The sequence below is a fragment of the Nicotiana tabacum genome, chromosome 20, assembly GCF_000715075.1.
Source record: "Nicotiana tabacum cultivar K326 chromosome 20, ASM71507v2, whole genome shotgun sequence".
NCBI lineage: Eukaryota > Viridiplantae > Streptophyta > Magnoliopsida > Solanales > Solanaceae > Nicotiana > Nicotiana tabacum.
In genome coordinates, this window is record NC_134099.1 from 1,348,821 (window position 1) to 1,365,545 (window position 16,725).

Here is a 16,725-nt window from a genome sequence, read left to right on the forward strand (position 1 = left end):
TAAAGATAATTCTGAACGAAAACATTGTTCAAAATCCAGTAAATATTCCAGCATAATATACTGGAGATCGAATTTTTTACATGTGAACTTCCAGCATAATATATTGGAGTTCCAATATTATATAATGGAGTTCCAGTATAATATATCGGTCCAACATAATATGCTGGAAGTTCGTACACAGGTGCTCCAATCTCCAGTATATTATGTTGGAACTTTCTGCGTGTTGGAATTTCAGCATAATATGCTGGAAGTTCATACACAAGTGCACCAATCTCCAACATATTATGCTGGAACTTTCCGTGTTGCAGCAAAATAGTGCTATTTTTCAATAACTTTGCAAACACTGGCTATTTTTCAATTACCAGTTCAAAAACTGGCTATTTTTACGAGATTTCTTACTAATTTTGGCCCTTTTCTTGACAAAAGGCCCAGGCCCAGTCCAACTCTCCCACAGCTTCCTTCACTCTCACTACCCTCATTCCCGCCAAGTTTACTTCTCCACAACTTTCTCTCCCAAATTCTCTTTGTAAAAATTCCATCAAAATGGGCGTTGAAAATCCAGCAGAGCAAGCTCAGGTTCTGCTCAGAACCAGACTCTACAATCCCAATTTCATCTTCACCATTTTCTCTGATTCCCCTGGTAGCAATTACAGGTACAAAAAGTTTTCATTTTTATTCTCATTTTTTCAAGATTTCTACTCCAAATTGAATATAATTTTTTCGTTATTTTTTGTTTTTTCAAGAATTTATTGAATACCTTTTATATGTAGTTGCATTTAGCTCTTCACCTTTTTCTTTGATTCCCCAAATAGCAATTACAGGTTAAAAGTTTCCATTTTTGTTCTAATTTTTCAATTTTTTTCCCACTCAAAATTGAACATTATTTCATTTTCTTGAAATCAGAATTGGCCAAAGTAGTTTTATAATAATCTATTGAAGACCCTTTGTGTTTAATTGCGTTTAGCTCTTATTTGTTTCAGCAAATTGAAGTATATAATGTCAAGTTCAGTAACTGAAGCATGTAACAACTCAGTTCTTCTTCTTGGCCCTCGTGGTTGTGGAAAAGTTCCGGTCAGTAGACTTTTTTTATTCTTTTGGTTGATCTTTTGTACAAAGTGTAGTTTTTGTGCTGTGAAATTTGATAAAAATGTAAACTTGATTTGATATTAAATTTTCTTGATTATTATTTATGTCAGATTTTGGAGCTGGTTATCAAGGATTTACTGCAAGAATATCCTGATATGATCTGTGTGGTATATATTTAATTTAATTAATTATCTGTATTATATCTTCAATTTTTGTATCTTGCATTCTTGTGTGAAAATTGGCAGTGACATACTTCTATAGGAAAATAAGTCTCACTAGACTTATGGTTTTATTGTAATTAATCGCTATTTTGATTACAGGTTAAATTGAATGGACTCTTGCACAGTGACGACAATTGTGCTTTGAAGGTGTGTATACAAATTCCCTTTTTTTAGCTAATTGTTTTTTGGTACAGGTTGGATTTCTGCTCAATATAAGTTGTATAACAAATTTAAAATAGGAAATATGATCAGTGAGGATTCATATAGTTGACCCCAACTTGTTTGGGGTTGAGGGGTATAGTAGTAATAGTTGTTGTATAACAAAAAGTCTTGTTTATGTTGTTGTGTTACAAAGCACAAGCTTGAACATAAAAAATACAGGTAGGACTAGACGAGCTATGGCAGGTCGAGAAGGGGAATGTTGGTTCAGCGGTCTAAAACTAGAAGTCCAACTTAGAGGATAGAATTGTAACTAAGAAAAGAAATTTAGTTCTTCATTCACTGATCTGATTAAAATATACAATGCTATTAGTGGACAAATTGGAAGTTAACCTTGAGAGCTGACATGTGTGCAAATGCAGCTAAAACTCCTACTGACTTTTCTGGACTTCAAATAACTAATCGAACTGTTTATTGACTCTAACAGGTGTTGTAACTAACTTCTAACTTAGCTTCTTGCAGCTACATTCTGACTTCTAAATCATGTTAAGTTTGCAGCTCATGTTCGTATTCTCAGCTACTTCCATGCCTTGTTCTAAACCAACCTTCAGCTCATATATCCTTTGAGTTTATTGCCAATTTTTACCTGTATCAGTTCCTTCCGGTTGAGATCACCCTTGTTAAGGTGAAATATGGACTAGAAGTTCTAACTCCTCCAGGATCAAAGGGAACTGCAAGAAATTATTCAAGCTCAGCAAGCTAGCCTCCTTTCACCCAATAGCAGGGAACAGCACTTGTCTGTTTTCTGAAGCTTTTCCCCCAAGACAGTAGCATACTGTATTTTGACTCAACTCGTCAGGCACAGTTACATTCTGAACAAAGATGGTATTAAAACTTAACAAGTCTTGGTTGATCATATTATTCCCTCCTTCATAACGATAGTATTGTGTACCAAGAGTAAGACTATGGAGATCTTTTTTCACTCCTTAGGAGCAGTAACCGTACTCCATTGGCAGCAAGTGGTAATTTTGTGTTTGAAACTAACCCATCAAAGTAATCTAAATCATTTTTCTAAAGGAAACCTGCAACTAAAGGCTTCTTAATGAATTTAACAATGAGTTCTATGTTTGGAAAGAAGAAAGGATGAGAAAGTGCATCCATCTCGACAAAAAAAAGGAAGAGAGTGCCAAATCACCCCAATTTCTTCTTTAGAATTTTTTTCAGAACGAGTGCACATTGTTACCTGTTATGCTTGTTGTACTGTCTTTATTTCATATGTCATTGTGCATTTATATATAAAGGTTAATGGGGATCAGAATTATTTTTATTGTCAAATGGAGATATGGGAACAATAAAATTTCTTGATTCTCAGTTACAAGCGAAGACTATATGGCAGCAGAATGGTTGAGCAGAATGCAGTTTCTGAGTTTATAAGAGAATAATCAAGTTCAATAAAAGGGTCAACTATTAAGTAAGAGAAACCATAATCAGTTGAAACTTTCGTGCTTAAATTGATACTTCATTTGTATTCCTTACAAATTGATAGCTAAAAATTGATTGAGCAAGAGTTAGTTTCAAATGGAATATGTAGGGTGTCATAGAAAATTCTCTTTATTTTTTTAATATTACCAGAATATTCAAATATGAAGTACACAAGTAATATCAGGGTTCACCTGCATCTTTTTCTACTTCTGGTTTAACTATTTTATCTTCCAAAATTTTTTGACCCCTTTGAACAAAGTGTTACATCTTTGTCCTTGTTAGATATTTGTCCATAATGTTGTCGTTGATATTTGTATCCTTCTATTTCATCTTGCAGGAGATTGCAAGGCAATTATGTATGGAGCATCACTTGATGTTCTCAAAAATGGTACTGTGTCCATTCTGGTTATGATATCCATTTTATATTTTAACCAAAAGCATCAACCAGTCATCGTGTATTTCCTTTAACAGGCATCATTTGATGATAACTCCCAGTTTGTATTATCCATGTTAAGGTGAGTCTATATGGCCTGTAATTTCCTTCTTTGCTTTATTGCCGAAAGAGAATAGGCTTTTTTCGAAGTGCCTGAGAATGTTTAAACTTGGTTCTTTTCCTTTTGAAAAATGAATGTTTAAATTAGGTAATCTTCAAATAAAACGTGTACTCGTTTTTTCTTCTCCTGGTGGATGTGCTCATTCTACTGTAATTTCTTATCAGGGAGTGCGGGTTGGCACATAAAACCGTTATCTTTGTGTTGGATGAGTTTGACCTTTTTACACAGGTAAGATTCTCATGTAGTGAAGAAAAATATGAGAAAATATGTCAAATTCTCAGGATTGGATGTCTTTGCAATTTGCAGGGTAAACAGCGATTACTCTATAGCTTGCTAGATGCAATGCAGTCTGTAACGTCGCAAGCTGTTGTCATTGGTGTGAGTTGCAGATTGGTATGTTCCTTAGTTTTAGGATTAATTATTTTTCCGCGCGTTCTATTTCTCTAGGAACCATAAATTCCTCAACATCATTATGTCTGCGTAGGGGTAAGGTCTGCGTACACACTACCCTCCTCAGACCCTACGGTGTGGGATAATACTGGGTATGTTGTTGTTGTTGTTGGGACTTAAAAATCAAATGTGCATGCTCGATTTCATTTTTTCTTTTTCCTTTTTTTTGTGAAAATATTGAGTATCTTGTTTTGAGTTGCTGATGAGCAAGATCAAATTTGATTGAAATAGTTGCCTTGTCATTAATGCACATTTGGGTCATTTAATACATATAGCTACCATAGGATAACTTTTTGAAGTAATGAGTAAATTAAGAGTGGTGCAACTTGTGTTGTGCAGGATGCCGATCAACTCTTAGAGAAGAGAGTAAGGTCTCGTTTCTCACATAGAAAGCTGTTGTTTCTACCCCCTTCGCAAGAAGACTTGCAAAAGTAACTTCTCGTTGCATACCTTGGTTCCTCATTTACTGCCTGCAAGAATTTTTATCAATACTGACAGTCTGTATATCAGAATTTTGCAGCACGCTTTACTACTGCCGACAGAGTCAGAACTTCCTTCTCAATATGTAGCTACTTATAACACAAAGCTTCTTGTATCCTTTCACTCGTTACACTTTTCATTGTCAACGAATGAATTAAAGTGAGATGATACCAAAAGACCAGAAAAGTTGAAAAGAGAGAGAGAGAGCAATCGACAAGATGTAAGAAGAGTGAGGCTCAAAAATGCTCAGCTAAGTATAGGGTTATCCTTTAGAACAGTGGTAATAACTCATTTGTGCTAAGCCTAAATGAGATACTCGAAATGCTGGTCCTTCTCTTGTAACTCAAGGTTTAAAATAGTTCGTTTCGTTTTGGAAACCTCTCTTTTAGGTTAGACATAAAAACAAGAATCAAATTTGCTACAATTTGACGAATTATAATCAGTTTTTTGCTAGCAGATATTAAATTATCCTTAATATTTATTAGAATACTTTGTCGGATGACAAATTCAAAGACATCATTACATCATTATGTGAGTGTGATTCAACGTTGAACCATCTATTGAGATTTCTGTAAGTCTACCTATCATTGAACTACCTATTCGCTGCATTCACAGTGCTGTATCAAACATCTGTTCTTTTAATGAAAACTCATTGTATGATAATTTTCATTAGGTTTGCTGCTGTGTGCCATATGGATACAAAACCTGGTTTTTTATCACTTGAAAACTTTAAGACAGCACTCTCAAGTATTCAACGGCAACCCAAGTTGGAAGCCTTGAAAGGTATGTCATTATGTATTTTGTGCTGAGTGTTGACTAGCTTCTTCTTGAAAGTTTGGGAGTAGAGCTAAAATAGTTCGGACTCCTCACCTTTTCCACATCAATTCCTCTTAAATTTCCTTCGACACTCGACCTCTTCAGCTATTCACATATCTTCTCTCGACACAATAGTCTCAGACATTGTGAGTCGTAAAATTGCTTGGAAATTTGATCAGGCCCCAATAGTACATACTGTTGGGGATATGGCGTGAGTCACTCATAAAGAATCGGTTACATAGTATCTCCTCTTATATATAGACTAAAAGATAGAACAGAGTTATTTTAATATTTTCGTAGCACTTTACCCCTCTTTTCATTTAATATTTTTTTTAAAAAAAAAAAATCGACCTTTTTATATATGGTATGAGTCACTAGCAAACCATTTTGTATATCGTGTGAGTCACTCGCAAACCATTTTATAATATGAATACCCTCTCCACCGCTAGGCCACCACCAAGACGAATCAAACTGAAAACAGCGTGATTCTCAATTTGTTGATGCAGATTGCTCCATTTTAGAACTATATATTCTTGTTTGCTTGAGGAGGTTGGAAGTCAAAGAGCAAGAGACTACCAACTTCAATTCATTAATGAAAGGTTTGACTACTCCCTTCTTATGTTAATAATGTGAATGTTATGCGACTGACCATGTTATCATGCCTTCCAGAGTACAAAAGCGTACATGATTCGTTCCAAACAAGTGATTATTATGCACGGAATGTATGCCTCCGGGTGTGTATAGCAAAGACTTAAATACAAATAATCTTTGTCTAACATTCAACTTTGGATCTTTGAAGTTATACTGACAAATACTTGCTTTCTTTCCAGGCATTTGAACATCTTTTACAACGCCAATTGATCTCTTTGGTTGACAATAGAGGGCATGGCCAATCTGTTGAGTTTCGTCCAGTGAGGCTTTTGATCTCATCATATGAACTACATCAGGGACTAAAATCATACCGTTCATGTCCGGTAAGTTACTCTCAAGAACAATTATATTCTTTTAGTCTGAAGTATACCCAGGAGGTCACGGGTTCGAGCCGTAAAAACAGCCTCTTGCAAAAATGCAGGGTAAGGCTACGTACAATATACCCTTGTGGTTCGGCTCTTTCCCAGGCCCCGCGCATAGCAGGAGCTTGATGCACCGGGCTACCCTTTTAGTCTGAAGTATACTAGGGTGGTTGCGGATGTCACTCTCATGATGGAAACAAGCACACTTGTCAGTATAAACAACAACAACAACAGACCCAGTGAATTCCCACAAGTGAGGTCTGGGGAGGGTAGTGTGTATGACCCTATCCCTACCTTGGGAGGGTAGAGAGGTTGTTTCCGATAAATCCTCGGCTCAAGAAAGATGGAAAGAAACCGTAGAAATAAGAGCCAGAAAATAGATGGAACGAAGCAGTTGCAACAAGTAGAGAATTTGTCCTTAATATCCATCTTCATATCCAATAACGCATAAATCTTAATCAACTTTTAATTGGTCTTGGCTTGTTGATTAAAACATTTTTTTAAGTCATTTGTTTCTCCCTTTTACTTATTTGTTTCTTCGAGTTATTATTATTATTATTATTATTATTCAAATAAGCCTTCAAATTATTTGGTGCTTTTGACAACCAGTACTAATTAGCATGTTGATTTTCCTCATTTGCAGGCAATTCTTCATAAACTAATTGACCGTGGAGTTTGAAGTGTAACCATCCCTATATGCTTTTTATCAGAGAAATTTTGTAATATATAGTACACATAATGGTTGTTTAATATGCAAGGATTGTTAATTATGCCACATTTTCCTATTTTTGTTCCTCTATTTTTTGTTGTCGTCTTTTTATTTTTCAATGTTAAATTTTACTATATCTTTTGAAGTTGTTATTCTTTTTGCCGCAATCGAGGTCACTGGAATTGAACTCAGTAATATTAGGGGTCGTTTAAGACAAGAGGGGTTGCTCTGATGGTAAGCAACCCCCACTTCCAACCGAGAGGTTGTGAGTTCGAGTCTCCCCAAGAGCAAGGTGAGAAGTTCTTGGAGGGAAGGATGTCGGGGGTCTATTTGGAAACAGTCTCTCTACCCTAGAGTAGGGGTAAGGTCTGCGTACACACTACCCTCCCCAGACCCCACTAAGTGGGATTATACTGGGTTGTTGTTGTTGTTGTTGTTGTATGATGGATAAGCAAAAATAATCTTGATATAAAAATTTAGTACCACATTATCCTTTGTTTGATTACTAATCAAGGGATAAGTTCGCCTAGGATTAAAAATAGTATATGAATAACTTACACCTGTCAGACGATGGAATGACAATCCAATGATAAGTTTTCCTAGGATAAAAAAATAAAATTGACAATCCCGGAATTAATACAACATACCAAAATAATTTTAGGATAACTAATTTCACTGTGTGACGTATTGTCCACCAAATTTTTTAATGTTAAGTTAGTGAAATTGTCACAATGTTTTAAAATTTTCTTTCTACTAGTTGCCTTATCTTAATACATATAATATCTATATTTGAGAACTTTCTACTGATAATAATATTGAATTGAAATTATTCCATTATCATGAAAATATTGCTATTACAAAATCCTAATCTCTACTACTTATGATATTTTGATCGCCTTAGCTCTGATACCATATATTAGATAATTAACATAAAAAGTCCCTAGATCGAATATGATAATAGGATACAAAATATATAAAGATAAGTAAGTTTGAATGATGTACATGTTTGAGTCATCACGGATAAAAGAGACACACGATTTTAAGGCACATGATTTTATGAAAGGGGTCCAATATATTTTAACTGCAAAATTAATTCTCTCTAATTTTGCCGGCTCCATAAACCCTTTCTCATCCCCCTCCCCCCCCCCGGCCCGCCAATCTGCAATCTGGGATAGAAGTTTGCAAAGTTTCATAACAAGTCATGTCACAAATATTGAAAGATGTAATGTAGAAAATTGTATGTGACATATATTCTAAGACTATGACACGTTTTGTCTGTTTTGATCCAATAGATCTTATGTATTTGTCCCTTGGGCTACGCCATCATCGAGTCTCAAAATGTGCATACTATGTGAACTTATGTTATGCCTTATAAAACTCTCTACTTTCTTTTCTATGGGATTCACCTAAGCTGTCGTGTGCATCTCTTCTTCAAGTTGTACCCTAAATAATTTCTGTAATATAATTTACCCACTTCAGACACAACTTAAGACATATGTAGCCGAATTCGCATCTAAGTTACAAATTTTTCTGAAGTTGGGAAGTCACGATATATAACTGAAGTGCACCCATTTTTCACGAGCCCAATTAGGTATGAGATATTACAATTTTTATTTTTTATTGATTTTAAAGATAAATTCAAATGAATAAAATATATATATTTCTACAGATTAGTGATCGGTTTATCCATTTATGAATTTATCAATCAACATTGAACTAGATATATAGATTAAAAAATTTATGTTACGTAGCATTTTTATGAAGTCACAAAATAATTTCATAGTCTTAGAATATAGATTAAAAAATTTATGTTACGTACCAAATTCTCTTCTTGTAAATACTTTGTATTAATTTCTCAAATAATTTCTCATGATACCTGCTAACTAATAGAAATCTAAGAATAGATAGTTTAAAGAGAAGTTTGTTTAGAGAAAGATGAAGGATACAAGATTTTAAATAAAGAAATAAGGGGAAAAAAACCTAACATAGATTACATATTGTAATATATCTAAACAAATATGGAAAATATATAATGTATTACGTACACAAATACTATAAAATTAGACAAACAACCCTTGTATTCAAATCCCTTTTTATTCATGAACAAGTTTTCACAACAACAACGACGACAAACTCAGGGTAATTTCATAAACGTGGTATGGGAAAAGTAGTGTGTACGCAGACTTTACCTCTACTTTACAAAGATAGAGAGGTTGTTTCCGGTAAACACTTGGCATTTCTGAGGAAACAAGAAACACTAGACTTACAACAAGACAAATGGACAATAGGGATTTGAAGCTAAGTACATTGAAATTGGACACCAATGTAGTTTTAGATTTGACATTGTTGGTATCCTGGTAATCCTCCACAACTACAACACATCCAACAATCGTTGCAATCAGTATAAATTTCGCAATGTCGGCCACATGTAATACTATTAAGTTGCGGGAGCAGTCTCTTTTCAACTCCTGAGAGATCATGATTCACATTCCGTGCAACCACAAGATGTGTCTCGGAGAACCACGCCATGTTAACTGAAAATGATTCAACACCATAGTTAGTAAAATCAAAATGTTAAATGGTAGAATATAAAAATACACAGTTAGAGCATAGACATGCATGGCACTAGAGTAGCCCAGTGCACTAAGCTCCCGCTATATGCAGAGTCCGAGGAAGGGCCGGACCACAAGGGTCTATTGTATGCAGCCTTACCCTGCATTTCTGCAATAGGCTGTTTCCGCGACTCGAACTCGTGACCTCTTGGTCACATGACAACAACTTTATTAGTTACGTTAAGGCTCTGATCCCCTTAAAAATAAGTGCACCAACCGGGAATCGATCAGATCATAATGCTTGGAAAGACATGCATGGCAGTAGGGCATAGCTCGATGCACTAAGCTTCCGCTATGCATGCCCGAACCCGTGACCTCCTGGTCACATGGTAGCAACTTTACCAGTTACGCCAAGGCTCTCCTTCAAAGTAAGGGCACCAACTCGGAATCAATTAGATCATAATGCCTGGAAAGACATGCATGGCAGTAGGGCAACTCGATGCACTAAGCTCTCGCTATGCGCGGGGTCTGGAAAAAGGCCGGACCACAAGGGTCTATTATACGCAGCCTTACCCTGCATTTCTGCAAGAGACTGTTTTCACAACTCGAACCTGTGACTTCCTGGTCACATAGAGACAACTGTACCAGTTATGTCAAGGCTCCCTTTCAAAGTACGTAAGTGCACCAACCGAGAATCGAACCCGGGTCTATAACTGACAGGGTACTATTCTACCACTAGACCACTAGTATTGTTCGGAAAGACATGCATACTAAATGAAATATAATAGGATCATAATCTAAAGTTAATGTAAGATAGATACTAACTCGTAGCTGCCATGAGAAGAACAATGAAAACAAAACACATCTTAAACAATGCCATAATGAGGACAATACAACTTTAAGCTTTGGGAAAGTTTTTAAGGTAGTGTTTCAATGCTTTTAAGATGGTGTAATTTATAGACCTTGTATATACTTATTATATTCATATTAAGTATTTCGCTTTGCACATGATTTTTGTCATGTTAATAAATGAACCTTACATCTCATGTTTAATTAATCTGCAATTTAGATACAAGTTTATTAGAGGTTAATTAGAAGTGCATGTGACTTGTCATAAAAGTGCATGTGAAGAATATTGAAAGACGTAATGCAGTAAATTGCGCCTCTTATTTGTTACAATTTAAAAAAATAAGTTGACTTAATTTTAAATCTTTTACCTAAAATGATGTAAGTTAATATATAAGTTGTACTAATGCATAGGGTATTCACTAAAGATTTATAAAAAATTATACAATTAAGTTAGTAAAGTTTCAACTAATTAGAGCTATCAATACGAGCTGGCTAATCGCAGTCTAGCCCAGCTCACGCGTGCCTTGACATTTGATAGCCTGGTCTGGCCTAGACCGGCCCACCATTTTGATGGCCCAACACAGCTTAGCCCTACGTGGGCCGCAGGCCCCACACAGGCTGACCCATCACTTTTTAAAAATATTTTAAATATTTTTTAAATTTAATGTATAACCTACAAAATTCAAAAACATAAATAGTTCAAAAAATATCTTGTTGAGCACAAAGTTTATGCAAAACTTAATAACTTTTGACGTTGCTCCAGTAGATTAAAATAAAGAACAAATAAGGGAGGATAAAATTTCATCCATTAGAAGCCAAACCTCAAAAAAACTTATACAAACTTACGACATATCCGATACCAACACATCATCTTCATCAAGTAAATTTGAAAGAAAGGAAAGAGCGCTACTTCTTTTTAGGATTTAGAAAATTCAGGATTTTATTAGTTGCTTAGTTCTTAATTTTATTTAACTTAACTTTATGTTTAAATTAAAATGTAAGATTTTGATCTTTTAATATGATGGTTTTAGTGGACTTTGAGGAAGAATTACTCTTCTTATTATTTTTAATTCCTTATTTTCTTTTATTTTTATATTCCTAATTAAATATTTTAGATCCACGGGCCGACCCAGCCCAACCTCAATCAAACCTCACAGACCGCGGGCTTACTTGGACAGGCTAAAAAGCCTCGTACTTGAATAGGCTCTAGAAATCATAGCCCAATTCTACTAAGTCACGAGTCATGCTAGGTTGATCCAGCGAGTCAAGCTCATATTAACGACTCTACAACTAATGTAACTGCCATAATATGTGTGGGTCAGTATAACCATGAAAGAAAGTGGTTTCGCCTTTGGAAAGGAACATTATACCACCCAAAGTAAAATTTTCTGGCGCAAATTCGAATTCTAGATTAATCGGGTCTCAAAATGAGTATCGAATATATAGGAAGATAAAGCTTTTTGAACTAGCTATGTTATTATTATTCTTAGAAAACGCACCTGCACATGATTAATACCTTTGCTAATTAATGAACCTAATTCTTAATATTTGTTTATTCTGCTAACTTGGGTTTAAGGTTTACGAAGTTCCATTTAAACTGCATGTGACAAAACATGGAGAGATGTGCAGAAAATTATAATTTCTAATTACTCCAATTAAAGATAAAGCGTTCACCTGATTTCAAGCTCTTGTTTATGGATTCATGTATACTTAGGGGTTCTTTGGTATGCGGGATAAGATGGGATAAGGTGTATGATTAAATTTATACTGTATTTTGATTGACAATATAAATTTATTTCAACCAAGATAAATTTATATACGATATAAATTTAATCGCAAACTTAATTCTGGATATCCCATCTTATTCCACTTTACCCCCGACAAACTACTGATTATGTATCCACCTCGCAGGTGGGATAGATTAGTCCGAATATTATAATCTCAGAACTATAATCCTAGGATAATTTAATGACAAAATTACAGAATAATGCACTCCATAAGTTGACCTTGCACTATTTTAGTCCAGTTACAAGTTTGCAAATGTATAGCCAAATATCAATAAAATCTTTTTTTTTTCTCATTCCCTCTAATTATAACAACCTCATTTATTCCTACCTACCCCTATTGTAGCTCTCTCCTCATATTTCACCCATAAATATTTAATTTAATTAATGAAAAAGAATCATTTGCAAACAAAACTGAAAAGAAAAATCAGTTCCCCATTCAGTCAACACTCATTCATGCCTTCTTCCATAACCAATACTTCTCTGTTTTTTTTTATAAAAAATTTGTATATCTTCAGGTTTATACATACCTATCACAACTGCAAAATGCAAAAACAGACGCGAGAAACCTAAAATCTCATTTCCTTTAATGTTAATCTTGTTAAATTTCGATTATGATTTTGTGAGAAATTTGGAGTGGGTATTGTTTGAACTTATTAGAAATAGTCTAATTTGGTTGTATACAAAGTTTGAAGTTATTTGCTGGAGATTTGGACTAGTTTTATATAAGAATTGCAAGTGAAAATCGTTAAAAAATTTCGTCAGCGATGCTTATACACTTTTATACAAAGAGGTACAATATGTATATAGTTGTACAAAAGTGTATAAAGATGTATAATCACAGAGTGAAAATATTCTTGATACACTATGTATACAAGTGTATAAGAAGAACGAGAAGAAGAAGAAGAAGAAGAAGAAGAAGAAGAAAAAGAAGAAAAGGAAGAAGAAGAAAATTCGAGAAATTCACCAAATGCCTGTAAATAATGTATCAACCTTGATATAATAGTATATAAGTTGTGTTTATACACTATTATATACTATTTATACAATAATATACATTATTATACAAATGAATCCTATCAATGGAACTTCACGTGTTCTTCTTCTTCTTCCTTGGGCATCCTTTGAAATTTAACTCAAATATAGCCTAAATCTACTCCAAATCACTTGAAATTTAAGTTTTGAACTCATCTTGATGATTCCAATCAATTGAGACAACACCCATTCCAAACAACTAACAAATCGGAAAACTCAATTTCTGAAATTTAACTCAAATATAGCCTAAATCTACTCCAAATCACTTGAAATTTGAGTTTTGAACTCATCTTGATGATTCCAATCAGTTGAGACAACACCCATTCCAAATAACTAACAAATCGGAAAACTTAATTTCTGAAATTGAATCTTCGAACCACTTGTAATGGTGACTTTTATTTTTCAAATCCTTAGTTAACCATTGAAATCCGGAAAAGAATTGAAGGAGAATAACAACAATAGAGAAATTTTGTGGTGCAAAGGCTGACACGGGAAGGAGAAGAAGAACGAAGAAAAAAAGGGAATGAAGAAATAAGGGGTGCGCTAACTGGTGAAAATTAATTTTCAGATTATGTACAACTTGGACTATATTGGGTAAGGGCTTCAAAAATGGGCCATTTTCTAATGGGTTATTGGGCCAAGTAACAAGGAATATAATTCTGCATAATTTAATCTGCATAACAAACGACCCCTTAGCATCATGCAATTTGAATAGGCCTATTGAAATAATCTATTTAACATGGCATAAGTCAACTTATAAAGAGTAATTATAGATAGTTTTATTATAATGATATGTATTCTCATGTTAGTATTATATTACCAGGTCTTAAGCTTACAATTTAAATTTCATTTAAATTTGTAGTAATGCTTTTCATTACTTAGTATTTAGGGCATTCAATTATTCATAACATCAGTGGTTTTATCCATATAAAATACTAGCGGGCAATTCAAACTATGTATTAAAGACAACGTACTAATATTGCCTATAACAATCAGAGGCCGATTTAGGATTTAAGAAATATTATTTTACCTTTAATGTGTTTAGTATTGAATTCATGTATTTTTCCATTAGGTTTGCTGTTGTGTGCCATATGGATATACAAAATCAGGAATTCTATCAGTTGTTAACTTTAAAACAACACTCTATAGCCTGTTTGGCCAAGTTTTTTTTGAGAAAAATACATTTAGAAGCAGTTTTCAAAAGCTCGGCTAAACACTAATTATTGCTCAAAAGTGCTTTTCAAATTAATAATCAAATACAAACTACTTCTCACCAAAAGTACTTTTTTTAAAAATATTTTTGAGAAAAACAATAATTCTCAAAATAAGCTGATTTTAGAAGCTTAGCCAAACATGCTATCAAGTATTCAACGGCAACCCAAGTTGGAACCCTTGAAAGGTATTATGCAGACTAAAAATAAGAACAAAGTTGTTTTGTAGCACTTCGCCCCCCCTTTCATTTAATATGTTTTTATTATATTTTTGACTTTTTAAAAAAAAATAACAATAATAATAATAATAATAATAAAAAAAGTAGTTTAACCAAGGGTGTGGTCTAGTGTTCAATGAAGTGGATTTACGACCATGAGGTTTCAGCAGAGGCGGAGCCAGAATGTGGACCTTGTGGGTTTGGGATTCTAGTTCATTTATATTACTGGGTTCTAAATTAACAATTTATACATATTCAATGAATTTTTTAAGACAATTATAGAGTTTGAACCAACATTGCCGGGTTCGGCCGAACCCCGCAGGTCCTACGCTGGCTTTGATCCGCCCCTAATTTCAGGTTCAATTCCTCGCGAAAACGAAAAACATTAGGTGATTACATATGTAATACATCATAAACAAATCTGGTAATGTATAGTGAATCATACAAACATTATAAAATTAGACAATTCTTGCATCCAAATCCCTATTTTATTCAAGAACAGAAAGTCATTCTCTTGACTTTCCTTCTTTTCATACAAAATACAAAGAGAAAACACGAACATTACAAATACATAACAGGGATTTGAATCAAAGTACATTGGACATCAATGTACGTACTTTTAGAGGCTACATTTCCAAGATCCTGGGTATCCATGACAGACACAACAGACCCAACAATCACTGCATTCACCCTGTGATCCACAAGATCGAAAACATGTATTAAGTTGTGGGAGCAGTCTCCTTTCAACTCCTGCGAGATCATGATCAACATTCCGTGCAGTCGTAAAATATGTCGTAGAGAACCATGCCATATTAACTGAAATATTTCACCATCATAATTAGTAAAATCATAATATTAATGGTATAAACACAAAAACACACTTTCAATCAACATGTATGGAGAGACATTCATATATATATATAGAGAGAGTAACCTAACTCTTTATAACAGCCTCGTTTGTTCCAAATATTTTTGGATGTTATAGCGAAGTGTTGTTATAGTGAAAAATATATATTATAACATAATATAAAAATTGGTTCCGAAAAAAACTTGACTTTTATAGTGAGGTATTGTTATATAGGGATACTGTTATAGAGAACTATGACTCTCTCTCTCTATATATATATGTATATATAACAACAACAACAACCCAGTAAAATCTCACAAGTGGGGTCTGGGGAGGGTAGCGTGTACGCAGACCTTATCCTTACCCCGAGGGGATACAAATGTTGTTTCCGGTAGACCCTCGGCTCAAGAAGACGAAAAGAGAGACAATATATCAGTAATATCAATAGAACACACACACACATATACACACACACACACATATATATATATATACATACACAGTCAAATCTCTCTATATATAACAGTCTCGTTTGTTCCGAATATTTTTTGAATGTTATATCGAAATGCTATAATAGAGAACATATATTATAACATAATATAAAAATTGATTCCGAAAAAAGCTTGGCTTTTATAATGAAGTATTATTATATAGGAATGTTGTTATAGAGAGGTCTGACTCTCTTTCTATATATACATACTTGACATTATCTACCTACATATGTAGTGACATGGAAATGTAGAATCATAATCTAAAGTTAATGTAAGATAAGAACTAACTCGTAGCAGCCATGAGAAGAACAGTGAAAACGAAACTCATCTTAAGCAACGCCATGGTGAGGAGAGTAGTTTATTCTTTGGAAAAGTTTTTATGGTTGTGTTCTAATGCTATTCAAATGCTGTAATTTATAGACCTTGTATGTACTTGTTATATTCAAATAAGAAAATGTGTTGACTTAATTAATTAGATCTCTTGTACTCTTTGATATATAAATTAGTATACTATATAAGATAAACAGATTTATAGCTATAGATGGACCAGGATTTTAACGTGAGGGGCCACCACTATTTTACTCAACTAACGTCCTTTAATGGCTTTTTGGTACCAAGTTATTTATATAATTATTTTCAAGATATCTACATATACATATACAAGATCTCTGCCAAAGTTTACGGGTTCGGTGACCCCGGCCTCAACACTACACATAGGTACGCCTCAGTAATTTATAGTGTGTTGCAATTTGAATATTGGACTAAAAC

At 34.0% G+C, this 16,725-nt stretch overlaps 1 protein-coding gene across 1 annotated transcript; it reads left to right on the forward strand.

Annotated features, from left to right (window-relative positions):
• The first annotated feature begins 451 nt into the window (after positions 1–451).
• Positions 452–7,117, forward strand: LOC107777381 (origin of replication complex subunit 4). The gene is made up of 16 exons (XM_016597389.2): positions 452–653; positions 981–1,071; positions 1,197–1,253; positions 1,407–1,454; positions 3,286–3,336; positions 3,420–3,463; positions 3,667–3,730; positions 3,809–3,895; positions 4,292–4,383; positions 4,463–4,544; positions 4,918–5,003; positions 5,106–5,215; positions 5,755–5,847; positions 5,918–5,982; positions 6,079–6,222; positions 6,905–7,117. The coding sequence occupies exons 1-16, from the start codon at positions 544–546 to the stop codon at positions 6,938–6,940; spliced, it is 1,260 nt and encodes a 419-aa protein (XP_016452875.1). The 5' UTR covers positions 452–543; the 3' UTR covers positions 6,941–7,117.
• The last annotated feature ends 9,608 nt before the right edge of the window (positions 7,118–16,725 follow it).

Excerpts from the sequence above, each read along its gene's own strand:
- LOC107777381 (XM_016597389.2), top strand. The coding sequence starts at position 544 with ATGGGCGTTGAAAATCCAGCAGAGCAAGCTCAGGTTCTGCTCAGAACC. Across the intron at positions 3,464-3,666 it reads TTTGTATTATCCATGTTAAG|GGAGTGCGGGTTGGCACATA; the intron begins GTGAGTCTATAT and ends ATTTCTTATCAG. Across the intron at positions 5,983-6,078 it reads CACGGAATGTATGCCTCCGG|GCATTTGAACATCTTTTACA; the intron begins GTGTGTATAGCA and ends CTTTCTTTCCAG.